Source organism: Barbus barbus, assembly GCF_936440315.1.
Source record: "Barbus barbus genome assembly, chromosome: 4".
In the NCBI taxonomy this organism is placed as follows: domain Eukaryota; kingdom Metazoa; phylum Chordata; class Actinopteri; order Cypriniformes; family Cyprinidae; genus Barbus; species Barbus barbus.
Window position 1 is genome coordinate 8,549,891 of NC_136732.1, and position 27,784 is coordinate 8,577,674.

The 27,784-nt window shown below is 31.6% G+C and overlaps 1 protein-coding gene across 2 annotated transcripts; it reads left to right on the forward strand.

Annotated features, from left to right (window-relative positions):
• The first annotated feature begins 410 nt into the window (after nucleotides 1-410).
• LOC306868866 (uncharacterized protein) lies at nucleotides 411-27,531 on the forward strand. Of its 2 annotated transcripts, none has more exons than XM_079415298.1 (9): nucleotides 411-519; nucleotides 1,304-1,960; nucleotides 4,893-5,006; nucleotides 6,038-7,948; nucleotides 8,287-8,460; nucleotides 10,474-10,647; nucleotides 13,755-13,916; nucleotides 26,438-26,484; nucleotides 26,577-27,531. In XM_079415298.1, the coding sequence occupies exons 2-9, from the start codon at nucleotides 1,359-1,361 to the stop codon at nucleotides 27,119-27,121; spliced, it is 3,729 nt and encodes a 1,242-aa protein (XP_079271424.1). In that variant the 5' UTR covers nucleotides 411-519; nucleotides 1,304-1,358; the 3' UTR covers nucleotides 27,122-27,531. The 2 variants fall into 2 exon arrangements, with proteins under 2 accessions (XP_079271424.1, XP_079271425.1); XM_079415299.1 differs by having other exon boundaries at nucleotides 424-519; nucleotides 4,896-5,006.
• The last annotated feature ends 253 nt before the right edge of the window (nucleotides 27,532-27,784 follow it).

The following is a 27,784-nucleotide window of genomic DNA, read 5'->3' on the forward strand; positions in this document are numbered from 1 at the left end:
TATTTAATCATATTCTGGAGAGGCACAGTTAATCTGTTATTCTGTTTTTAATTTTGGAGGGAAGGGTTGAAGTATGCATTAATATTTTGTCTTGCATCTATGGTCATACATGAATTACTCGCACCCTATTTTAAGATATATCACACAAGCATGCACAACAAGTGAATATCAATTAATGCAAGCAGCTGCTCATTTGATCAGAAGTACAAAATAAACAAGACAATCAACTGCATTCATCAAAACATTTATGATATAATATATCCTCACTAGGATGCATCCTTCCGTTTAAGAAGCACCAAGTGACAGAAAAAAAGCGTCAGTAAAAACGCGCCACAATGAAAGGGCAAAAGTTAAAAAACGCGTTCTGTGGGAACGGAGACTATTCAACGTCGTCACGTCCGGTTTGGGGCGGAACTGCTTCATGAAGAAGTGAAACTGAAAGCGGCTGTATCCAAGTATCAGGAGATTACACGCCATCTTCAGAGAATTCAAAATCAGAAAGTATCGTCGTATGTTACGGTAAGTTCGTTAAAACGTCTCACAGCTGTAATATTATTACTGAGGATCATTTGCGACAGAACAGACTTAAAGTCAAACTCAAATCACATCAAAGTTGATCAAAGATCATTATTAGGCCTATCTCTCTCTCATAGGCCACTAATACGGAAACTAACATAAATGGCTGGAAATGGTCAAACCTTCCAGCCATCTTCTTTTGTTTTTATAGATTTTGATCAACCCTTCTTCTGGAGAGCAACGTTGCTGCTTCAACACACCTTCATGTATCAGTGTTGCTAACTGCTTTCAATTAAAAGTAGCTAAAACTGATTGCTAAATGTCACTCGATGACATCATAATGCCAAATTCACTGATCTATATAAAGATGAATAGAGATCAGTGGGCAAGATGAGAGCTTAGATAAGGTTTCTCCAAGAAGTTGCTATTTGTCCCTAATCTTTTGAAAAAAGTCTCAAAAGGGGTGGGGACGTGGCTAAATCTTGCTAAAATGTGCAAATCTTGCTAAAATCTAGCTAAATTTGCAACACTGCATGTAACTGTGAAGACCTTGATTAGCTGATTCATGTGTGTTTGACTGAAGCTGAACTTTGCAGGACAGTAGCTCTCCAGGAGCAGGATTGGAGACCCCTGATTTAGAGTAACTGAAGGAGAACCGTTCATGTTGAGTTAAAGTGGAATAAATAAAAATAATATAATAGACAGTTAAACCTAATAATTTCTTTATAAACGAACTCACATAGTTAAACTTTGTTGTGTACTATGTGTTTTCTTTTGCCACATACAGGCCTGAAATCAAGTTTCTCAACAAGGAGGAAGAGGAGGAGAAACCTGCCTGAGAAATGAGTGTGTCTGAGGAGAGAGAGGAGGAGACTACTGTTCACACTCAGAGAGCAGCATCTCCAGGATTCAGCTGTGTGTCTATGAAGAGTAACAACTCCATTAATCTGCCCCCTGATCTCAGTGATGTTCACACTCAGAGAGCAGCATCTTCAGGATTCAGCTGTGTGTCTATGAAGAGTAACAACTCCATTAATCTGCCCCCTGATCTCAGTTATGTTCACACTCAGAGAGCAGCATCTTCAGGATTCAGCTGTGTGTCTATGAAGAGTAACAACTCCATTAATCTGCCCCCTTATCTCAGTGATGTTCACACTCAGAGAGCAGCATCTCCAGGATTCAGTTGTGTGTCTATGAAGAGTAACAACTCCATTAATCTGCCCCCTGATCTCAGTGATGTTCACACTCAGAGAGCAGCATCTTCAGGATTCAGCTGTGTGTCTATGAAGAGTAACAACTCCATTAATCTGCCCCCTGATCTCAGTGATGTTCACACTCAGAGAGCAGCATCTCCAGGATTCAGTTGTGTGTCTATGAAGAGTAACAACTCCATTAATCTGCCCCCTGATCTCAGTGATGGAGCTGCTGTGAACTCTGAACCTGTGTGAGTATCATGTAGTTCAGGGCCCAGACTCTGTTGGTGCCCTAGATTAAATATATTGGTGCACTGCCCCTAAAAACTGAAACAAAGGCAATGTTATGTTTTTATTTACTACTGAATTTATTGCAGAAACACAATGCTTTTTAATCAATCAATATAACAATCAATCATAAAACAATAATCAATAATATAACAATACTGTAAAGCAGACAATATTAAGTAAATGATCCAAGATAATAAATTATAAATAATACATTCGCCCAACAACAAACACCCTGCTCCAAACTGGACACAAATTGGGACACACAGACAGACAGAGATGTTGGCACTCCTGCCTAACCCTCACAGAAACTTATTTTTTTCTATTTTTACATTTCTAACAAAACATTGTTTTATATTTATTTGTCCTTATAATGTAGTTGAAGCCAGGTACTCCTTATCATGTAATTGGTGTATTTCAAAGACAGTTTGAAGATGTATAACTGCAGATGCAAAACTTTACAGAAAATGTTCTCAGAGAGCTGTTTTGAATCACCAAAACGAACTTCATTTTGAGCATATTTAGTTTTAAATAATTTCAAACCTGTCTTTATAAATAAATATTAGTATGAAAGGTTTAGTGAATCATGATTTGGTCAAGGAGACATTTTTACACCGGTTTCATGGTACGCATGCTTAGTGAATGAGACCCAGTGTCTAGGAGACACTAAGGTACGGTGGCCGAGAGAGCTCAACGCGCTGCAAACAGAAAAACACCTGCAAATTAAGAAAACAACTTCTTCAATTTGACAACACATGTGCTACAAATGCTCACAACACAACCAAACAAAGAAGCGCGCTGCAAATAAAATTCTTTATTTGGTTGTGTTGTGAGCATTTGCACCACCTGCTGAAAAACTGATGAAGATGTTTTCTTGATTTGAAAATCTAGTGCTTTTTCTATTTGCATGTGTTTTCTGAAGTCGCAGTGTGTTGAGCTCTCTCGGCCACCGTACTAAGGTCAATTCATAAGCAGCTATCATACAACTATCGCTGTAGGTGAGTCTTAAATCTGGTGAGGGCACTTCTAATCTGGCAGCTGCTGATTCTCCTGATGACTGTTCCTTTGGTATGGTCACATGCCTATTATATTCCTAAACAACTCCTGCACATATGCTATTAGATAAAACATAGGCAATATCTTTTTTCCTTCAAGGTTGAGCTGCAGCACATCACTGGAACAGAACAATACACAGACCATGCATGATTTAATGTCAGAGTTTAACACATAGCAATAAATTACGTTATAAACCCCAAAAAAGAATATTAAACTTTAAGCATGTGTAAGAGTTAGTAGATGCATGTATTGCGTTGGTCTTCACATCTCATACAGCTATCACGAGAGCCACATAAAAAATAAGAACAAAGTTCAAACTGATAACTCCTTTTCTATAAAATATGGCATTGGATTATATAATCTTTCAGATGAGTTATTACAAAACACATACACATTTATTCTCTGGAAGCTAGGCTAAATGAGTAAACACTGTTACTGCATTCCTGACATGGGTCAGACTCTCAGTCACCTCACAAGGTGCGTTTCCATTACAGATTTGCGCAAAACTTTGGTGATATTTTAAAAATGTTAATAAAGGATTGTGAAATGACGGCGTTTCCATTAACCAAGTTTATGCGAATAAAACGTAACCTTTTGCCTCTCGCGATAAATCATGGAAACGGATTTTGGTGGGATTTTGATGGATTTGGCTATATTCTAAGGTGGTGTATGCGTGTATCTTTACAGAAGCAACACGGAGAGCCACTTCAGAAACGTGCGTGGCGCGGCTGGAATAAACACAAGCATTGACTAGAGTGGCCGCAATCAGCTTCAGTGGCCGTATCAGAGCCACACTACACCGCAGACGTGTGCAGTGTCAATTGTCTAAGCATTAATGACAGGGAAAGCCCCTTATACTCGAGAGTGGCCACGTATGAAGTGTTTCTTGGAGGTTATAGTACATTGAAGAATGATCATATGACTTTTTACCTATGCCATGTGACCTGTAAATGCGGGAAAAAAATGTTTCCATTGCAGTTTCGCGAAATATTCCTTTTTTGAATTGCCTGAAAAACCACCTCATGTGAGTGTAAAATCTTGTTTGCGATATATGGAAGTTTTTGTGAAATTGACACGTTTCCATTAAGTGTATTTTCAATTTGCAATTTTAATTTGCACAATTTGAAGGGTTATGGAAATGCAGCTACAGATAGCAAATACAGACATTGCCTGTAACATAAATACCATAATGGATACGCTAGTTTTAAGAAAACTATGATTACATATTCATTTTATAATAGAAGAGCAGGAGATTGGAAATCCACCACTTCAGGTCAAAAACAGGCCACTCTTTTTTAACTCAACTGCAGTGAGTCAGGATTTGTCAGTATCTTCAGTTTTTAGAATTTGTGGTGCATGAGCTCATTAGGGATGTCCCGATCAGGCTTTTTGATCCCCCGATCCGACTCATTGAATATTGAGTATCTGCTCATACGAGTCCCGATCCCATACTTGTATAAGATAAATTATACTTCTATATTATAGGCTACTTGTATGATACTTGACACTTCTATATTATATATATATATATATATTATACTGTCCACTAGAGGACACAGCGTCTTGTACCCACTCAGGGAACCATGGTTACATGTGTAACCCGAGAGATTCTTATACATTCAGTAAGTTGCTGATGTATGTCATTAATGGATGTATGTATGACTTGACTTGACTATGTATCGTAGCCTATTACAGCAATACTGTTAATAAAATGTGTTGTGTTTTAAACTGGACAGTATGCAAAACAAATACTTCTTTCTATACCAATATTTACCAATTTAATGGAGCAGACAGATTATCTTCAGAGAAAAAAAACTGTCTTTTTCTCTGTCTCATCAGCAGGAAGAGAAAGAGAGCAGCATCTCCAGTATCCAACTGTGTGTCCATGAAGAGCAACAGACCCCTGATTGATCCACCCATGTTCAGTACTGGAGCAGTGCGCTTTGACCCTGTGTGAGTATATGATCATGATGTACTAGACATTTAACACAGGAACACAGAATGTACACAGAGATTCCAAGACGGTAAATGTTCTTTAGCCAGAAAATATCACCAAATTAAATCATATTCTCCTTTTTAATAAGTACAACACATAATGAAAATCATGATGTAAAGCAAGAGAACCTTACAGAAAGAGGCCTTTGTTAAATGAAGTTAGTGACACATAAATGATAATTAATTCCGAAAATAGAAATCAGCAAATTCTGGTTTGGAAACTTTTCTTAAATTAGCGGTTCCCAACCTGGTTGCCATGACGACTGGCTGGGGTGATGTGGATAATCAAATGTCTAATTCTAGCACTGTAATTATTCATACTGTAATATTTGATCATTTTGATCAGCAATCCTATAAATTATTTAAGACGGCATCACAGTTGTCAACTTTTCAGTCAAAAACTTATATAATCACTCTCTCTCTCTCTCTCTCTCTATCTCAACAAACAGAGAGAGATTGTGGGTGTGGCTGTGTAATGCTTGTAAAGCTTTGAATTCAATAATTGAAATGATGAATCTGAAAAATCTGGTTTGAAATAAACTTGATCTTAAATCAGCAGTTCCCAAAGTTTTTTGCAGTGATGGCTGGCTATGGGCAGTGTAGAATTTCTGATAGAGACCAATATGCTCATTGTCCATTTTTCTTCACGTTTTGTGTGATAGAGTTTACTAAATAGCCTCTGAATAAGCAAAGGTAAATAAATAAAAACAAAACAAAACAAAAACCTGTACTAGTGCTCTAAAAACCAAGATCACAATCATCTCACTTCTGGTGATGGGGATTTTAATGTTCAACAAAAAATGCAAAAATTATTGAATCTGCGATTGTGTCTATAGTATATGTCATCTGTCACTGTTTAAATAAAAAATTATTTCACGGGAACACTGCTTTTTGTCCATGACAATGTTTCTGTTATTGGATTCTAAAATAATTTGACAGTGTCTTTTCTTGTTTGTTTGTATCTCTGTTCTTTTATAATGTCTTTTCAGTGGTAAAAAAGCTGTGTCCTCACCGACTGGCACATCCTCCTACTATCAGATCCACACCAGTCATCATGATACAGAAACAGAGCTGCAGCTCAATTCAGGCCCACCAGTGCAGAGAGTCAAAGACCAGCACAAAACCAGCATGAAGAGCAAGTATGAGAGCTTGTTTGAGGGAGTCAAACTACAAGAGAATCAAACCCTCCTGAACCAGATTTACACACAGCTGTACATCATAGAGGGAGAGAGTGAAGGAGTGAATGAAGAACATGAGGTGCTACAGATGGAGAAAAGTTACAGGACACTCCAAGACACTCCAATCAACTGCAATGACATCTTTAATCCTTTATCTGAACCAGGATATGAGGAGAATAGAACAGAGAAGAAAGACAAAATAAAGACTGTTCTTACTAAAGGCATCGCTGGAATTGGAAAAACTGTCTCTGTGCAGAAGTTCATTCTGGACTGGGCCGAGGGAAAAGCCAATCAGGATGTAGATTTCATCTTTGTGCTTCCATTTCGTGAGCTGAACTTGATTAAAAATCATCAGTATAGTCTTCACAGACTTCTGCTTGACTTTCATCCTGAACTTCAACATCTGGACTCAAAGATTTATGATAAATGTAAAGTTGTGTTCATCTTTGATGGTCTGGATGAAAGCAGAATTTCACTGATATTTTCAGACAGTCAGAAAGTTTCTGATGTGACTGAGATTTCATCAGTGGGTCTGTTGATGTCAAACCTCCTGAGACGAGATCTGCTTCCCTCTGCTCTCATCTGGATCACCACCAGACCAGCAGCAGCCAATCAGATCCCCTCCAACTACATCAACCGTGTGACAGAGATTCAGGGATTCAATGACCCTCAGAAGGAGGAATATTTCAGAAAGAGAATCAGTGACGAGCATCAAGCCAGCAGAATCATCTCAAACATCAGAAGAGCAAGAAGCCTCCACATCATGTGCCACATACCCGTCTTCTGCTGGATCTCAGCCACTGTGCTTCAAAACATCCTGAAACAAGATCTCAGTGCAGAAATCCCTCAAACTCTGACTGAAATGTACATCCACTTCCTGCTCATTCAAACAAATATGAGGAACCAGAAATATGAAGAGAGAGATCCAGAGAAACTCTTGCAGTCCAGCACAGAAGTGATTGTGAAACTTGCTGAACTGGCTTTCAATCAGCTGATGAAGGGCAATGTGATGTTTTATGAGGAGGACCTGAGAGAGAGCGGCATAGACGTCACTGATGCCTCAGTGTATTCTGGGATTTGCACTGAGATCTTCAGGGAGGAATCTGTCATTTATCACAGGAAGGTTTACAGCTTTGTACATCTGAGCTTTCAGGAGTTTTTTGCAGCACTGCATGTGTTTTTCTGCTATTTACACAAAAACAGTGAGATTCTGAAGACGTTTCTGACAGGAAAGTCCAGAACTCAGTGTGAGGATGTTACCCTGGATGTGTTTCTGAAAGGAGCAATGAATAAAGCCTTGAAGAGTAAAAATGGACATCTGGATCTTTTTCTTCGATTTCTTCATGGCATCTCACTGGAGTGCAATCAGAGACTCTTACAGGATGTACTGATACACACAGAGAACAACCCAGAGAGCATCAAGAACATAATCCACAACCTCAAACGAGGACAAAAAAACAATGTCAGTCCTGAAAGATGGATAAATCTGTCACATTGCTTGATTGAGATGAAGGATAATTCTGTTGTTGAAGAAGTGCAGGTGCTTTTAAAATCTAAAGAAAAAAGTAAAAGTCTTTCTCTTGCACAATGCTCAACTTTGGCACACATGCTCCTGATGTCAGAGGGGGTGCTGGAAGAGTTAGACCTTAAAAAGTACAATATCAAATCAAAAGAGGGTCGGTTGAGACTGTTACCTGTTGTGAGGAACTGCAGAAAAGCTCTGTGAGTGTGAAAATGGAATAATATTATAAATTGAATATAATTATACTACACTATGAAGAAAACACTTCTTAGAAAAATTGTATTACAATATTCAACTAATAAGGCTTATTCCACAATTAAGTTATGTATAAATTAAAAGAAACAAGCGTGCTGAAATATCATGCACATAATGTTCATAAAATATTATTTTTAAGACATATTTATTTTACTGGGTTTTCCTGTAAAGACGTTGGAAAATCATCTATCATTATCTTATGTTGAATTTCAATGAACCTCATATTTAAGTCTTGTAATCTGGTGGGTACACCAGCATACCTAATATCTGGGCCCTTTTTCAGATTGGTATGCTGTTATCTCACTGATCAGCACTGTGAAATTGTGACTTCAGCTCTACAATCATCAAACTCCCCCCTGAGAGAGCTGGACCTGAGTAGCAATAATCTACAGGTTTCAGGAGTGAAGCTGCTCACGATTGGACTGACGAGTCCAAACTGTCAACTCGACATACTGAGGTTTGACTTTCACATTTATTCATTAACAGTGGCAGCTTGTGGGTTTTAAAATAGAGGAGGCACACTAATTGGTCTGGGGATCCCTGCTGATTAATATTATTAACGTATTTGCTTAACAATTTTAAAATGGCTTTTTGGTTGCTTTTAGTCAGAAATCGTAAAGAAAATGACTCTTAAAGAAAGATAATATAATTTCACTTACCTGGCCTATCACTTGAAGCAAACATCCATACTTAAACATCCAAGCACTTAAAAGTCTGTGTTGTGCCATTTAATTAAGCCGACTGCTGTAGCCTATGTCCAGCTTAGGTTTATTCTCCCTTTATTTTTAATTTCTATATAGACTGTTTGAATGACAACTTGTTTAATCTGTTGTTGATCAAATATTCAATATCTACTCATCATAAGTATCTTACTTCGTACATTATCAGCTCAGCACGAGACGTTTAAACTAATCTCTATAATGATTGGTTGGTATACCAGAAGGGAGGCTAGCTTCCCTTGGGAGGTTTCGTTTCTCAGCACTCCTCGGTGCTGAAAGTGAACACTTGATGGTGATTGGCTATTTTTTATTTTTTTAGAGGCACGAGAGCTCAGCTCTCCCCCGGCCTCCCCCTCCCCTTCTCTATCACTTAGCAGTTGTAAATACATCAGCAGATTCGGCACATTTGCATTTCAGCTATGAAATTACAAACAAAAAATACACATTTTGAGAGATGAACTGAAATTAATTGTGACTTTTATTAACATTAAATCGTCCTCCTCCTCCCTTTTCACTTCAAAATTTTGCCTCCCCCCGACAAGCTGCCACTGTTCATTAATATGTTAATAATTATGTGTGAGTAAATACAATATATATAATAATTTTAGATTCATTTTTTTTTCATCCTACACTTTTATAAGTGTACTTTAACTTGAAATTAGTTACTCTGATTCTTGAATGCTTTATTACCTATACAGCTATTGAATGAAAACAGAATGATAATGTGGCCATTATCAATGATCCATCATCAGTTAATCCTTATATGATGTTGTCATCACTTTATACAAGATAACTGTGAACATCACAATGGAATGCAGACACTTTCCACACTTTCTTCTCAAACACATCAGACAATGTATACAGTTTAATTTTGTGTGTATTCTAGGGGTTGACGACTTCCGATTTTTTAAAGTCGATTTTTATGTGATGAAAGTCGAGTGAAAGTCGACTAGTCTCTGATGAAGTCATTAATGAACAAATAAGCCCTTTAGTTGTGACTCAAACACCTTGTGCAAAGCTGGCATATGACAGCGCTGCCCACATGGCTATTGCTCCTATAGCAGCTCATTTTGATCAGTTCTTTTGTCTTTGGATCGTTATATTTCTCACAGATTTCTGCTCGTTCTAAATCAGATACAGATAAAGTTGCACAGTAAAGATTACATTCATATTGAATGCATTAGTGAGAGAGCAATTGCTTGTGTGAATTAATTTTACCTGGCAGCGTCTCTCTACTAGTAAGGAAGCTGTGGGATTTAGTTATTAATAAATATATGCTAGAACTTTTCAGTTTCTAAGCTATTTTATTGAGAAATCACAGAACAGTGTTGACAGTACATTTCCGTGCTGAATGATTCTGTGCGGGCGCGATGTGCGCGTGATGTACGCACTACTGTCTGAAGCCTATGTGTGTGTGTTACAGTGCAGCAGTGCATTAGATTAGAACGGCGATTAACTTACCTGTACAATAAGCGGTTTAAAACGTGCATTCTCCCGTTCAATTTCAAGCATCCAGTAATAATCTCACATGTCTTGTGCAGCACTTTCAAAGTATGCATGTATTTGTCATTTGTTTGGAAACGGAGCGTAATTTCTTATCCTGTTGCGCCCTCTATAGGACCAGCGACTAGTCAACATCAAGCTTAACAAGCTTAATGGCAGAGCACTGAAGTTGACTAGTCGATTAGTCGGTGCAACCCCTAATGTATACAGTGTGTATGTAATGGATTGATTCTCATGATCCTGTTTAGATTGGCAAGCTGTAATATCACCGATCAGCACTGTGAAATCATGGCTTCAGCTCTACAATCATCAAACTCTTCTCTGAGAGAGCTGGACCTGAGTCGCAATGACCTGCAGGATTCAGGAGTGAAGCTGCTCTGTGCTGGATTGAAAAGTCCAAACTGTCAACTCAACATACTGAGGTAATCAAGGGGGAGGTTTCAATTGTGTTAGTCTGTTAGAATGTTAGTCTAATGTTCTATAAACTTTTATGTATTGACAAAAGATGTATAGACCAAGGAACTTGATACTGTAGGTAACTGAGGCTGTCACTCAGTCAATCAATTAATAACATGTATTTATAGAGCACATATAAACACAACCAAGGTGGAAGTGCTGTACAATGAATAAAATAATAACAATGAATTAAAAGGGAATAAGATAAAATAAAAAACAAGGACGAAGGGCCCTTGCACTGTATACCAATCTGTAGCCAGGGTAAACTGCACAATGGGGTGAAAGGGGTATGTCATCAGTGCTTTTGAAGCATTCTGGTGGAAAAGTGGAAACTGTGATTATATGTATCGTAGATGACTGAATCTTTGTTAATTAAGCATAAGATTGTGTAGATGCTTAAATTTTGATCTTTTAATGATTTATCATGCAGCTCTTGTATGCCACAAATATTACCTGTTTTTGCTGTCTGTGTAAATGTAAACGGATCAAAGACTGTAAAAGCAACACTTACTGCTTCCAGTTGGTGGTGCTGCATCCGTGATTCAAAATGGCTACATCAGTATGATCAGCCCAATGTAAAGTTTAAGGTAAATCACACAATGTGTGCAGAAGATACGAGAGACTTCCTGTTTACCAATCCAACATGGCTGACTTCTTTTTGGGTAGAGCTAATGTCCGTGGAGTGAAAGTTTCCAGCTTGATGAGATCTATCAAGCTTGATGACCGTAGCTGAAATGGGAGTGCTACAGACTTCGCTAAAATTTGCCAATTTCTAGGTGGCGCTGTAGAGCCCCCTCTATATGCCCATGCAGAAGACTATGAGTGTGCAAAAGACCATGAAAATGCAAGCATGCCAAGTACCTCAAAAGGACACGAATATAAATAAAAAGGACAAAAATGTTTTGTGTTGCCACACTTCTGTTGGGCAGAGCCAGATAAAACCAACTAAACTGACCTCGTCAAAAACCATACCGAATTGTGTATGCATTGGAGAAACTTAACCTTTTTTAAGTTATATTTATGGGCATTTTATGCCTTTATTAAAGAGACAGGACACTAGAGATTAGACAGGAAAGCAGTGCGTGGAGAGAGGGCATAGGACCTCGAATCGGGAATCGAACTCGGGTCGCTGTGAGCCCAGTATAACAGCACACAAACCACGAGGCTATCAGCGCCGACAGAGAAACTTTTAACTTTAATTATATACAATAAATAACGATTATCCTAAGATGAAATATACAGTACATTAGCCTATACTGTATATATAGTAGTGGGGGGTAAATTGAGCTTAGGGAGAGGGTAAGCTGAGCCACATGATGTTAAACTATGCCACTGATTATAAAGTAAAACTATTTTTTTTTACCTCATGCTATATCAAAGGAAGAGAAATTAAACAAAAATGACTTCTTAAAATCTACGTTTGAGTCTTGCAATGGACTAGTCATCCATCCAGGAAGCTTCCTCATCTGTGGCTAAAGACGTTGGCTTAGGTTCCAGCTCCCCACGACCCTAATAGGACATATAAGTTTGGAATGAATAGAATGGATGGATGGATAAGTTCCTAAATGTTTTATTTAAAGATACAGTTCGCAACTCTGAAGGCGTTTTTTAAAACAATTTAAAAATGTCAGAATAAAAAGTTCAAATTGAAGAATTTGAACTGTAGATTTAAAATGTATAGAACAAAATCAAGTTCAAAACAATGAAATAAAATCAAGTTTGGTGTAAAATTTATGAAATATAATGTAGAATTACAGTAAAATAATATGTTCTAATAATCATAAGAGGGGGTGAGCCACTGGCTCAAATTACCCCACTTCTACCATGTTAACAAACTTGTATCATCCAGCAGGTTTAGAGCTAAAATCATGCTAACAGTATAGCCTCATGGTATGCCTTTCTAAAGCACAAACACATGCATATTTTTTTCAGATATTTCTGTAAATGTTCAGACACAAGAGTCATTGAACATACAAAAATCACTTTGAACAGCAAAAAACTGTGCCTAAATGTAGTCACCAAGTGTTCCATGGGTTCTCTCTATCACAGGGTGAGTAAAACGGATAGCTCTTCATATGTTTGTGGTCATATCACCAATTTAGTTTAAGGTTGTCTAGAAACAAGGGGTGGCTCAACTTCCCCGCAGGCTCAAATCACCCCACATTCCACTATACAGCCTATATACAGATTATATAGATTATCGAGACTGGACAGTGTGTGATTTTTGTGTATGTGTGCTTTCAGTTGTTCCTGTTTTGTTTCAAAAGTTTTAGTGAATCATGATTTGTTTTGTGAAAATATTCGTATGCAGGTTTCATGCACAAATTTGTGCATATGCGTGCTTAGCTGTGTGCTTAGGATCATTGGGTTTCATTCACTAAGACAATGCAAGAATGGCTTATGAATGTGTACTCTGTGTACTCTTATGTGTCATGCAGCACAGTGATTTCATTAAAATCAAAGACCACCAGAAGAAGAGTTTTTTTGGTTATTATATTGTATATCTTTAAAAATGGAGCATACTAACATGAATAGGGCTGGGTATCGTTCAAAAATGTTCGATACCTTGAGTTCGATACCGGTTCCTGAACGATACTTTTTTCGATACCAATTTTATGAAAACAGTTTTAACAAGATTAAATTATCTCAAAAAACTTTGGTTTTATTTTTTTCAGCTCGTTGACATTTATACAGACTCAAGGACTCATCTCCTGAGCCACTGCACAAAGGAACAAAATAAAACAGCAGAAGCTGAAATGACCACGAGCTTCAGTCTGTCAAGTAAGCGAAACTGCGTGATATACAGAGCAGACTGCTCCGTACGCTTTCGAATCGCTCTCGCGGATGTCAAACACTGATCAATCAGCACCACATCGCTTCTAGTCAAACACACCCAGTGCTGCAGGATTATTGGCTCACTGACGTTAATGAGATTAACCCCTTAGGTATCGAAATTTGGTACCGAACTACAAGACGTTTTTCGATACTCTGTGGTATCGAGGCAATTCGGTCGGTGCCTAAAAAGTATCGAACTCGATACCCAGCCCTAAACATGAACCTACTGTTGTTGTAGGTTATCTGGTTGTTTGGTGACAGAAGAAGGTTGTGCTGCTCTGGCTTCAGCTCTGAGTTCAAACCCCTCACACCTGAGAGAGCTGGACCTGAGCTACAATCACCCAGGAGAATCAGGAGTGAAGCTGCTCTCTGACACACTCAAACATCTGGACAAACTCAAGTAAGTTTAACAATAATAATTATAATATAATGTATGCAGCAAAGATTCATGTTTATTGTACAAAACACGTTTTTGGGTCTCTTCCAGACACTGCTTTACTGAGAGTCTATGAGAGCATTATATCGCTAGTTCATTGGGCTTTAAATCACTGTACTTTTGTCCCAGATGGAAGCCCAGCTTCTGTTTTATGATTTTATGAGCTCTCAAATGTACAAGAATTTACTAAAACTTTGTGAACTTGAAATTTTTTTTTGAATTTGAAGATCAATGTAAATTTAACTTAATTTGTCTTCTGGAAAACATGCAAGTATCTTCTGTAGCTTCTGAAGGGCAGCACTAAATGAAAGAATTTGCACCAAGCAAAGTGTGACCCAAAAATGAAGAGGCTCCGAGCTTAATTAATTTAAGGGGGGAAAAAGCATATAAAAACTGTATAAATATTGCAAAGTACCATAAATTCCCCTCAAAATTCTCAATAATGAGCAAAAAATATGATTGAACAGAAATATATTACATTAATTAAAAAAAAACTAACAACAAAAAAGTACATTTCATGCACCAAGCGTGACCCAAAAATGAAGAGGCTCAGAGCTTAATTCATTTTAATAAAAAAAAGCTTATAAAAACTGTATAAATATTGCAAAGTACCATAAATTCCCCTCAAAATTCTCAATAATGAGCAAAAAATATGATTGAACAGAAATATATTACATTAATTAAAAAAAAACTAACAACAAAAAAGTACATTTCATGCACCAAGCGTGACCCAAAAATGAAGAGGCTCAGAGCTTAATTCATTTTAATAAAAAAAAGCTTATAAAAACTGTATGAATATTTCAAAGTACTATAAATTCCCCTCAAAATTCGCAAAAATAATTACAAAAATATTATTGAACAGAAATGTTACATTGACTTAAAAAAAAAAATAATAATAAAAAAATGAAGAGGCTCAGAGCTTAATTCATTTTAATGAAAAAAAGCATATAAAAACTGTATGAATATTTCAAAGTACCATAAATTCCCCTCAAAATTTTCAAAGATAATTACAAAAATATTATTGAACAGAAATATATTACATTGATTTTTCAAAAAAAATGAAGAGGCTCAGAGCTTAATTCACTTTAATGACAAAAAAGCTTATAAAAACTGTATAAATATGGCAAAGTAATACATTTCCCCTCAAAATTCTCAAAAATAATTAAAAAAATATTATTGAACAGAAATATGTTTCATTGATTTTTCCAAAAAAAAAAAAAAAAAATGAAGAGGCTCAGAGCTTAATTCATTTTAATGACAAAAAAGCTTAGAAAAACTGTATAAATATTACAAAGTACCATGAATTCCCCTCAAAATTCTCAAAAATAATTATAAAATTATTATTGAACAGAAATATATTACATTGATTTAAAAAAAAAAAAATGAAGAGGCTCAGAGCTTAATTCACTTTAATGGAAAAAAAAAGCTTAGAAAAACTGTATAAATATGGCAAAGTACCATAAATTCCCCTCAAAATTCGCAAAAATAATTATAAAATCATTATTGAACAGAAATATATTACATTGATTTTTCCAAAAAAAATGAAGAGGCTCAGAGCTTAATTAATTTTAATGGAAAAAAAACTTATAAAAACTGTATGAATATTACAAAGTACCATAAATTCCCCTCAAAATTCTCAAAAATAATTACAAAAATATTATTACATTGATTTAAAAAATAACAAAAAAACAAACGTACATTTCATGCACCAAGCGTGACCCAAAAATGAAGAGGCTCTGAGCTTAATTAATTTAATGGGGGGGGGGGAAGCATATAAAACTATAAATATTGCAAAGTACCATAAATTCCCCTCAAAATTCTCAAAAATAATTATAAAATTATTATTGAACAGAAATATATTACATTGATTTTTCAAAAAAAAATGAAGAGGCTCAGAGCTTAATTCATTTTAATGACAAAAAAGCTTATAAAAACTGTATAAATATGGCAAAGTAATACATTTCCCCTCAAAATTCGCAAAAATAATTACAAAAATATTATTGAACAGAAATATGTTTCATTGATTTTTCCAAAAAAAAAAAAAAAAAAATTAAGAGGCTCAGAGCTTAATTCATTTTAATGACAAAAAAACTTATAAAAACTGTATAAATATGGCAAAGTACCATAAATTCCCCTCAAAATTCTCAAAAATAATTATAAAATTATTATTGAACAGAAATATATTACATTGATTTAAAAAAAAAAAAATGAAGAGGCTCAGAGCTTAATTCACTTTAATGGAAAAAAAAAAAGCTTAGAAAAACTGTATAAATATGGCAAAGTACCATAAATTCCCCTCAAAATTCTCAAAATAATTACAAAAACATTATTGAACAGAAATATATTTCATTGATTTTTCCAAAAAAAATGAAGAGGCTCAGAGCTTAATTCATTTTAATGACAAAAAAGCTTATAAAAACTGTATAAATATGGCAAAGTAATACATTTCCCCTCAAAATTCTCAAAAATAATTACAAAATTATTATTGAACAGAAATATGTTTCATTGATTTAAAAAAAAAAAAAAAATGAAGAGGCTCAGAGCTTAATTCACTTTAATGGAAAAAAAGCTTATAAAAACTGTATGAATATTACAAAGTACCATAAATTCCCCTTAAAATTCTCAAAAATAATTACAAAAATATTATTGAACAGAAATGTGTTTCATTAATTTTTCCAAAAAAAAAAAAATGTGAAGAGGCTCAGAGCTTAATTAATTTTAATGACAAAAAAGCTTATAAAAACTGTATAAATATGGCAAAGTAATACATTTCCCCTCAAAATTCTCAAAATAATTACAAAAATATTATTGAACAGAAATATGTTTCATTGATTTTTCCCAAAAAAAAAAAAAAAAAATGAAGAGGCTCAGAGCTTAATTCATTTTAATGACAAAAAAGCTTAGAAAAACTGTATAAATATTACAAAGTACCATGAATTCCCCTCAAAATTCTCAAAAATAATTATAAAATTATTATTGAACAGAAATATATTTCATTGATTTTTCCCCCCCAAAAAAATGAAGAGGCTCAGAGCTTAATTAATTTAATGGGGGGAAAAAAAGCATATAAAAACTATAAATATTGCAAAGTACCATAAATTCCCCTCAAAATTCTCAAAAATAATTACAAAAATATTATTGAACAGAAATATGTTTAATTAATTCTTCCAAAAAAAAAAAAAAAAAAAAAAAATGAAGAGGCTCCGAGCTTAATTAATTTAATGGGGGGAAAAAAGCATATAAAAACTATAAATATTGCAAAGTACCACAAATTACCCTCAAAATTCTCAAAATAATTACAAAAACATTATTGAACAGAAATATGTTTCATTAATTCTTCCAAAAAAAAAAAAAAAAATGGAGGCTCAGAGCTTAATTCATTTTAATGACAAAAAAGCTTATAAAAACTGTATAAATATGGCAAAGTAATACATTTCCCCTCAAAATTCTCAAAAATAATTACAAAAATATTATTGAACAGAAATATGTTTCATTGATTTAAAAAAAAAAAAAAAAAAAAAAAAAAAAAAAATGAAGAGGCTCAGAGCTTAATTCATTTTAATGGAAAAAAAACTTATAAAAACTGTATAAATATGGCAAAGTACCATAAATTCCCCTCAAAATTCTCAAAAATAATTACAAAATCATTATTGAACAGAAATATGTTTCATTGATTTAAAAAAAAAAAAAAAAAAAAAAAAAAAAAAAAATGGAGGCTCAGAGCTTAATTCATTTTAATGACAAAAAAGCTTATAAAAACTGTATAAATATGGCAAAGTAATACATTTCCCCTCAAAATTCTCAAAAATAATTACAAAAATATTATTGAACAGAAATATGTTTCATTGATTTAAAAAAAAAAAAAAAAAAAAAAAAAAAAAAAAATGAAGAGGCTCAGAGCTTAATTCACTTTAATGGAAAAAAAACTTATAAAAACTGTATAAATATGGCAAAGTACCATAAATTCCCCTCAAAATTCTCAAAAAATAATTACAAAATTATTATTGAACAGAAATATATTACATTGATTTAAAAAAAAACAAAATGAAGAGGCTCAGAGCTTAATTCACTTTAATGGAAAAAAACTTATAAAAACTGTATGAATATTACAAAGTACCATAAATTCCCCTCAAAATTCTCAAAATAATTATAAAATCATTATTGAACAGAAATATATTACATAGATTTTTCCAAAAAAAATGAAGAGGCTCAGAGCTTAATTCATTTTAATGACAAAAAAGCTTATAAAAACTGTATAAATATGGCAAAGTAATACATTTCCCCTCAAAATTCTCAAAAATAATTATAAAAATATTATTGAACAGAAATATATTACATTGATTTTTCCAAAAAAAAAATTAAAAAAAAAAAAATGAAGAGGCTCAGAGCTTAATTCACTTTAATGGAAAAAAACTAAACTTATAAAAACTGTATAAATATTACAAAGTACCATAAATTCCCCTCAAAATTCTCAAAATAATTACAAAAATATTATTGAACAGAAATATGTTTCATTAATTTTTCCAAAAAAAAAAAAAAAAAAAAAAAAAAATGGAGGCTCAGAGCTTAATTCATTTTAATGACAAAAAAGCTTATAAAAACTGTATAAATATGGCAAAGTAATACATTTCCCCTCAAAATTCTCAAAAATAATTATAAAATTATTATTGAACAGAAATATATTTCATTGATTTTTCCAAAAAAAAAAAAAAAAAAAAAAAAATGAAGAGGCTCAGAGCTTAATTAATTTAATGGGGGGAAAAAAAGCATATAAAAACTATAAATATTGCAAAGTACCATAAATTCCCCTCAAAATTCTCAAAAATAATTACAAAAATATTATTGAACAGAAATATGTTTCATTAATTCTTCCAAAAAAAAAAAAAAAAAAAAAAAAATGAAGAGGCTCCGAGCTTAATTAATTTAATGGGGGGAAAAAAGCATATAAAAACTATAAATATTGCAAAGTACCACAAATTACCCTCAAAATTCTCAAAATAATTACAAAAACATTATTGAACAGAAATATGTTTCATTAATTCTTCCAAAAAAAAAAAAAAAAATGGAGGCTCAGAGCTTAATTCATTTTAATGACAAAAAAGCTTATAAAAACTGTATAAATATGGCAAAGTAATACATTTCCCCTCAAAATTCTCAAAAAATGAAGAGGCTCCGAGCTTAATTAATTTAATGGGGGGAAAAAAGCATATAAAAACTATAAATATTGCAAAGTACCATAAATTCCCCTCAAAATTCTCAAAAATAATTACAAAATCATTATTGAACAGAAATATGTTTCATTGATTTAAAAAAAAAAAAAATGAAGAGGCTCAGAGCTTAATTCATTTTAATGGAAAAAAAACTTATAAAAACTGTATAAATATGGCAAAGTACCATAAATTCCCCTCAAAATTCTCAAAAATAATTACAAAATCATTATTGAACAGAAATATATTACATTGATTTAAAAAAAAAAAAAATGAAGAGGCTCAGAGCTTAATTCATTTTAATGGAAAAAAACTTATAAAAACTGTATGAATATTACAAAGTACCATAAATTCCCCTCAAAATTCTCAAAATAATTATAAAATCATTATTGAACAGAAATATATTACATTGATTTTTCCAAAAAAAATGAAGAGGCTCAGAGCTTAATTCATTTTAATGACAAAAAAGCTTATAAAAACTGTATAAATATGGCAAAGTAATACATTTCCCCTCAAAATTCTCAAAAATAATTATAAAATCATTATTGAACAGAAATATGTTTCATTGATTTAAAAAAAAAAAAAAAAAAAAAAAAAAAAAAATGAAGAGGCTCAGAGCTTAATTCACTTTAATGGAAAAAAAACTTATAAAAACTGTATAAATATGGCAAAGTACCATAAATTCCCCTCAAAATTCTCAAAAAATAATTACAAAATTATTATTGAACAGAAATATATTACATTGATTTAAAAAAAAAAATGAAGAGGCTCAGAGCTTAATTCACTTTAATGGAAAAAAACTTATAAAAACTGTATGAATATTACAAAGTACCATAAATTCCCCTCAAAATTCTCAAAATAATTATAAAATCATTATTGAACAGAAATATATTACATAGATTTTTCCAAAAAAAATGAAGAGGCTCAGAGCTTAATTCATTTTAATGACAAAAAAGCTTATAAAAACTGTATAAATATGGCAAAGTAATACATTTCCCCTCAAAATTCTCAAAAATAATTATAAAAATATTATTGAACAGAAATATATTACATTGATTTTTCCCAAAAAAAAAAAAAAAAAATGAAGAGGCTCAGAGCTTAATTCACTTTAATGGAAAAAAACTAAACTTATAAAAACTGTATAAATATTACAAAGTACCATAAATTCCCCTCAAAATTCTCAAAATAATTACAAAAATATTATTGAACAGAAATATGTTTCATTAATTTTTCCAAAAAAAAAAAAAAAAAAAAAAAAAATGGAGGCTCAGAGCTTAATTCATTTTAATGACAAAAAAGCTTATAAAAACTGTATAAATATTACAAAGTACCATGAATTCCCCTCAAAATTCTCAAAAATAATTATAAAATTATTATTGAACAGAAATATATTACATTGATTTTTCCAAAAAAAATGAAGAGGCTCAGAGCTTAATTCATTTTAATGACAAAAAAGCTTATAAAAACTGTATAAATATGGCAAAGTAATACATTTCCCCTCAAAATTCTCAAAAAATGAAGAGGCTCCGAGCTTAATTAATTTAATGGGGGGAAAAAAGCATAGAAAAACTATAAATATTACAAATTACCATAAATTCCCCTCAAAATTCTCAAAATAATTATAAAATTATTATTGAACAGAAATATATTTCATTGATTTTTCCCCCCCCCAAAAAATGAAGAGGCTCAGAGCTTAATTAATTTAATGGGGGGAAAAAAGCATATAAAAACTATAAATATTGCAAAGTACCATAAATTCCCCTCAAAATTCTCAAAAATAATTACAAAATCATTATTGAACAGAAATATGTTTCATTGATTTAAAAAAAAAAAAAATGAAGAGGCTCAGAGCTTAATTCACTTTAATGGAAAAAAACTTATAAAAACTGTATGAATATTACAAAGTACCATAAATTCCCCTCAAAATTCTCAAAATAATTATAAAATCATTATTGAACAGAAATATATTACATTGATTTTTCCAAAAAAAATGAAGAGGCTCAGAGCTTAATTCATTTTAATGACAAAAAAGCTTATAAAAACTGTATAAATATGGCAAAGTAATACATTTCCCCTCAAAATTCTCAAAAATAATTATAAAATCATTATTGAACAGAAATATGTTTCATTGATTTAAAAAAAAAAAAAAAAAAAAAAAAAAAAAAAATGAAGAGGCTCAGAGCTTAATTCACTTTAATGGAAAAAAAACTTATAAAAACTGTATAAATATGGCAAAGTAATACATTTCCCCTCAAAATTCTCAAAAATAATTATAAAATTATTATTGAACAGAAATATATTTCATTGATTTTTCCCCCCCCAAAAAAATGAAGAGGCTCCGAGCTTAATTAATTTAATGGGGGGAAAAAAAGCATAGAAAAACTATAAATATTACAAAGTACCATAAATTCCCCTCAAAATTCTCAAAATAATTATAAAATTATTATTGAACAGAAATATATTTCATTGATTTTTCCCCCCCCCCAAAAAATGAAGAGGCTCAGAGCTTAATTCACTTTAATGGGGGGAAAAAAAGCATATAAAAACTATAAATATTGCAAAGTACCATAAATTCCCCTCAAAATTCTCAAAAATAATTACAAAAATATTATTGAACAGAAATATGTTTCATTAATTCTTCCAAAAAAAAAAAAAAAAAAAAAAAAATGAAGAGGCTCAGAGCTTAATTCATTTTAATGGAAAAAAAACTTATAAAAACTGTATAAATATGGCAAAGTAATACATTTCCCCTCAAAATTCTCAAAAATAATTATAAAATTATTATTGAACAGAAATATATTACATTGATTTAAAAAAAAAAAAAATGAAGAGGCTCAGAGCTTAATTCATTTTAATGGAAAAAAACTTATAAAAACTGTATAAATATTACAAAGTACCATAAATTCCCCTCAAAATTCTCAAAATAATTATAAAATCATTATTGAACAGAAATATATTACATTGATTTTTCCAAAAAAAATGAAGAGGCTCAGAGCTTAATTAATTTTAATGACAAAAAAGCTTATAAAAACTGTATAAATATGGCAAAGTAATACATTTCCCCTCAAAATTCTCAAAAATAATTATAAAAATATTATTGAACAGAAATATATTACATTGATTTTTCCAAAAAAAATAAATAAATAAAAAAAAAATGAAGAGGCTCAGAGCTTAATTCACTTTAATGGAAAAAAACAAAACTTATAAAAACTGTATAAATATTACAAAGTACCATAAATTCCCCTCAAAATTCTCAAAATAATTACAAAAATATTATTGAACAGAAATATATTACATTGATTTTTCAAAAAAAAATGAAGAGGCTCCGAGCTTAATTAATTTTAATGACAAAAAAGCTTATAAAAACTGTATAAATATGGCAAAGTAATACATTTCCCCTCAAAATTCTCAAAAATAATTACAAAAATATTATTGAACAGAAATATGTTTCATTGATTCCCCCCCCCCTTCAAAAAAAATGAAGAGGCTCAGAGCTTAATTCACTTTAATGGAAAAAAACAAAACTTATAAAAACTGTATAAATATTACAAAGTACCATAAATTCCCCTCAAAATTCTCAAAATAATTATAAAATCATTATTGAACAGAAATATGTTTCATTAATTTTTCCAAAAAAAATGAAGAGGCTCAGAGCTTAATTCATTTTAATGGAAAAAAAAACTTATAAAAACTGTATGAATATTACAAAGTACCATAAATTCCCCTCAAAATTCTCAAAAATAATTATAAAAATATTATTGAACAGAAATATATTACATTGATTTTTTCCAAAAAAAAAAAAAAAAATGGAGGCTCAGAGCTTAATTCATTTTAATGACAAAAAAGCTTATAAAAACTGTATAAATATGGCAAAGTAATACATTTCCCCTCAAAATTCTCAAAAATAATTATAAAAATATTATTGAACAGAAATATATTACATTGATTTTTCCAAAAAAAAAAAAAAAAAAAAAAAAAATGGAGGCTCAGAGCTTAATTCATTTTAATGACAAAAAAGCTTATAAAAACTGTATAAATATGGCAAAGTAATACATTTCCCCTCAAAATTCTCAAAAATAATTACAAAAATATTATTGAACAGAAATATGTTTCATTGATTACCCCCCCCCCCCCCCCTTCAAAAAAAAAATGAAGAGGCTCAGAGCTTAATTCACTTTAATGGAAAAAAACAAAGCTTAGAAAAACTGTATAAATATGGCAAAGTACCATAAATTCCCCTCAAAATTCTCAAAATAATTATAAAATCATTATTGAACAGAAATATATTACATTGATTTTTCCAAAAAAAATGAAGAGGCTCAGAGCTTAATTCATTTTAATGGAAAACAAATTTATAAAAACTGTATAAATATGGCAAAGTACCATAAATTCCCCTCAAAATTCTCAAAATAATTACAAATATATTATTGAACAGAAATATATTACATTGATTTTTCCAAAAAAAAAAAAAGAAAAATGAAGAGGCTCCGAGCTTAATTAATTTTAATGACAAAAAAGCTTATAAAAACTGTATAAATATGGCAAAGTACCATAAATTCCCCTCAAAATTCTCAAAATAATTACAAATATATTATTGAACAGAAATATATTACATTGATTTTTCCAAAAAAAAAAAAAAAAAAAAAAAAAAAATGAAGAGGCTCAGAGCTTAATTCACTTTAATGGAAAAAAACAAAACTTATAAAAACTGTATAAATATTACAAAGTACCATAAATTCCCCTCAAAATTCTCAAAATAATTACAAAAATATTATTGAACAGAAATATGTTTCATTAATTTTTCCAAAAAAAAAAAAAAATAATGTGAAGAGGCTCAGAGCTTAATTCATTTTAATGACAAAAAAGCTTATAAAAACTGTATAAATATGGCAAAGTAATACATTTCCCCTCAAAATTCTCAAAAATAATTACAAAAATATTATTGAACAGAAATATGTTTCATTGATTTTTCCAAAAAAAAAAAAAAAGAAGAGGCTCAGAGCTTAATTCATTTTAATGACAAAAAAGCTAATAAAAACTGTATAAATATGGCAAAGTACCATAAATTCCCCTCAAAATTCTCAAAAATAATTATAAAATCATTATTGAACAGAAATATATTACATTGATTTTTCCAAAAAAAATGAAGAGGCTCAGAGCTTAATTCATTTTAATGACAAAAAAGCTTATAAAAACTGTATAAATATGGCAAAGTAATATATTTCCCCTCAAAATTCTCAAAAATAATTATAAAAATATTATTGAACAGAAATATATTACATTGATTTTTCCAAAAAAAAATAAATAAATAAAAACAAATGAAGAGGCTCAGAGCTTAATTCACTTTAATTCACTTTAATGGAAAAAAACAAAACTTATAAAAACTGTATAAATATTACAAAGTACCATAAATTCCCCTCAAAATTCTCAAAATAATTACAAAAATATTATTGAACAGAAATATGTTTCATTGACTTTTCCAAAAAAAAAAAAAAAAAATGAAGAGGCTCAGAGCTTAATTCACTTTAATGGAAAAAAACAAAGCTTATAAAAACTGTATAAATATGGCAAAGTAATACATTTCCCCTCAAAATTCTCAAAAATAATTACACAAATATTATTGAACAGAAATATATTACATTGATTTTTCCAAAAAAACAAAAAAAAAAAAAAAAAAAATGAAGGCTCAGAGCTTAATTCACTTTAATGGAAAAAAACAAAACTTATAAAAACTGTATAAATATTACAAAGTACCATAAATTCCCCTCAAAATTCTCAAAATAATTACAAAAATATTATTGAACAGAAATATGTTTCATTAATTTTTCCAAAAAAAAAAAAAAGAAGAGGCTCAGAGCTTAATTCATTTTAATGACAAAAAAGCTTATAAAAACTGTATAAATATGGCAAAGTACCATAAATTCCCCTCAAAATTCTCAAAAATAATTATAAAAATATTATTGAACAGAAATATATTACATTGATTTTTCCAAAAAAAAAAAAAAAAAAATAAATAAATAAATGTGAAGAGGCTCAGAGCTTAATTCATTTTAATGACAAAAAACTGTATAAATATGGCAAAGTAATACATTTCCCCTCAAAATTCTCAAAATAATTACAAAAATATTATTGAACAGAAATATGTTTCATTAATTTTTCCAAAAAAAAAAAAAAAAAAAAAATGGAGGCTCAGAGCTTAATTCATTTTAATGACAAAAAAGCTTATAAAAACTGTATAAATATGGCAAAGTAATACATTTCCCCTCAAAATTCTCAAAAATAATTACAAAAATATTATTGAACAGAAATATGTTTCATTGATCCCCCCCCCCCCAAAAAAAATGAAGAGGCTCAGAGCTTAATTCACTTTAATGGAAAAAAACAAAACTTATAAAAACTGTATAAATATTACAAAGTACCATAAATTCCCCTCAAAATTCTCAAAATAATTACAAAAATATTATTGAACAGAAATATGTTTCATTGACTTTTCCAAAAAAAAAAAAAAAAAAATGAAGAGGCTCAGAGCTTAATTAATTTTAATGACAAAAAGCTTAGAAAAACTGTATAAATATGGCAAAGTAATACATTTCCCCTCAAAATTCTCAAAAATAATTACACAAATATTATTGAACAGAAATATGTTTCATTGATTTTTCCAAAAAAAATTAAATAAAATGAAGAGACTCAGAGCTTAATTCACTTTAATGGAAAAAAAAACTTATAAAAACTGTATAAATATTACAAAGTACCATAAATTCCCCTCAAAATTCTCAAAAATAATTATAAAATCATTATTGAACAGAAATATGTTTCATTGATTTTTCCAAAAAAAATGAAGAGGCTCAGAGCTTAATTCATTTTAATGGAAAAAAAACTTATAAAAACTGTATGAATATTACAAAGTACCATAAATTCCCCTCAAAATTCTCAAAAATAATTACAAAAATATTATTACATTGATTTAAAAAATAACAAAAAAACAAACGTACATTTCATGCACCAAGCGTGACCCAAAAATGAAGAGGCTCCGAGCTTAATTAATTTAATGGGGGGGGGGAAGCATATAAAACTATAAATATTGCAAAGTACCATAAATTCCCCTCAAAATTCTCAAAAATAATTACAAAAATATTATTGAAATATTATGAAATATTATTATTTTTTACTCTGAAACACAGCAGCAAATACAAAACAGCATTCTTAAACACAAACTTCTTAAACTTCATTAAACACAAAAACTTATAGTGAAATATTACGTGTGTGTGTGTTTTCTAGTGTGGATCATGGAGGAGAGTTCATGATCACAACAGGACTCCAAAAATGTAAGTCACACACACACAGACACACACACACACACACACACAGAGTTTAGTTGTTAGTAGTTTAGTGTGTAATGTATGTGTGTTGTGTTCAGATGGCTGTGATCTCACTCTGGATCCAAACACAGCAAACTCTGAACTCGTTCTGTCTGAGGAGAACAGGAAGCTGACGAGAGTGACAGAGAGACAGTCATATCCTGATCATCCCGACAGATTTGATGATCATCCTCAGGTTCTGTGTTCAGAGAGACTGACTGGACGCTGTTACTGGGAGACTGAGCGGAGCGGAGCTAGTGTTTATATATCAGTGTCTTATAAAGGAATCAAGAGGAAAGGAAGGAGTGACGGTGTGTTTGGATGGAATGATCAGTCCTGGAGTCTGATCTGCTCTGATCACAGATTCACTGCTCTACACAATCATAACTCCACTTATATCTCAACAGCTGGTGGTGTCTCCTGTAAGAGAATAGCAGTGTTTCTGGACGAGTCGGGCGGCTCTCTGTCCTTCTACAGCGTCTCTGACAAACACACACTCACACACTTACACACATTCACACACACATTCACTCAGCCTCTACACGCTGGATTTAGACTTCATTATCCAAACTCTTCAGCGTCTCTGTGTCACATTAAACATTAAACACGTGACTTTAAAATATTGTAGCGGAGCCTGCGTGACGTTTTTCAGGCGACCGTTATTTTAGAATGTTTAGTTTATTGTTTCCATGGAGACGCGTCATGAATAGCGCTGTATGACACATGGATCGCTTTTATTTCCTTTTTCCTGTTTTGATTATTAATATTCACAAACGTACTCGCTCTATTATGAAATATCTGATATTCTGTATAAGTAAATGTATTTGTTAGTTTAACCGTGTTAGTTGATCTGTAGCGGGTGATGGGCGCCGCCATGTTTGTTCTCTGAATCCGAGCTGTGGGATTAACAACACGTGACTTCATCCTCTCCTCCAGAAACACCTTAAAGTCAGTCTCCGGTTAAACTGTACACTTTAAATCTGTATATGATATCAATAAAACATGTGGTCAGATTATATTTGTAAGGGTCATTATTGCTGCTTCAGAGACATCAGCGTGTATTTTACAAACTATATATGTATGGTTTTACTAGTACTTGTGTATTTTAATGTCTGAAACCTAAAATAAGCATTATATGGTATGTGTTGAAGGGTTCAACATTAAACACACACACACACACACACACACACACACACTCTCTCTCACACACACACACACACACTTCTTCTCCTTTTTCTTCTTCTTTCCTCCTCCTCATCCTCCTTAT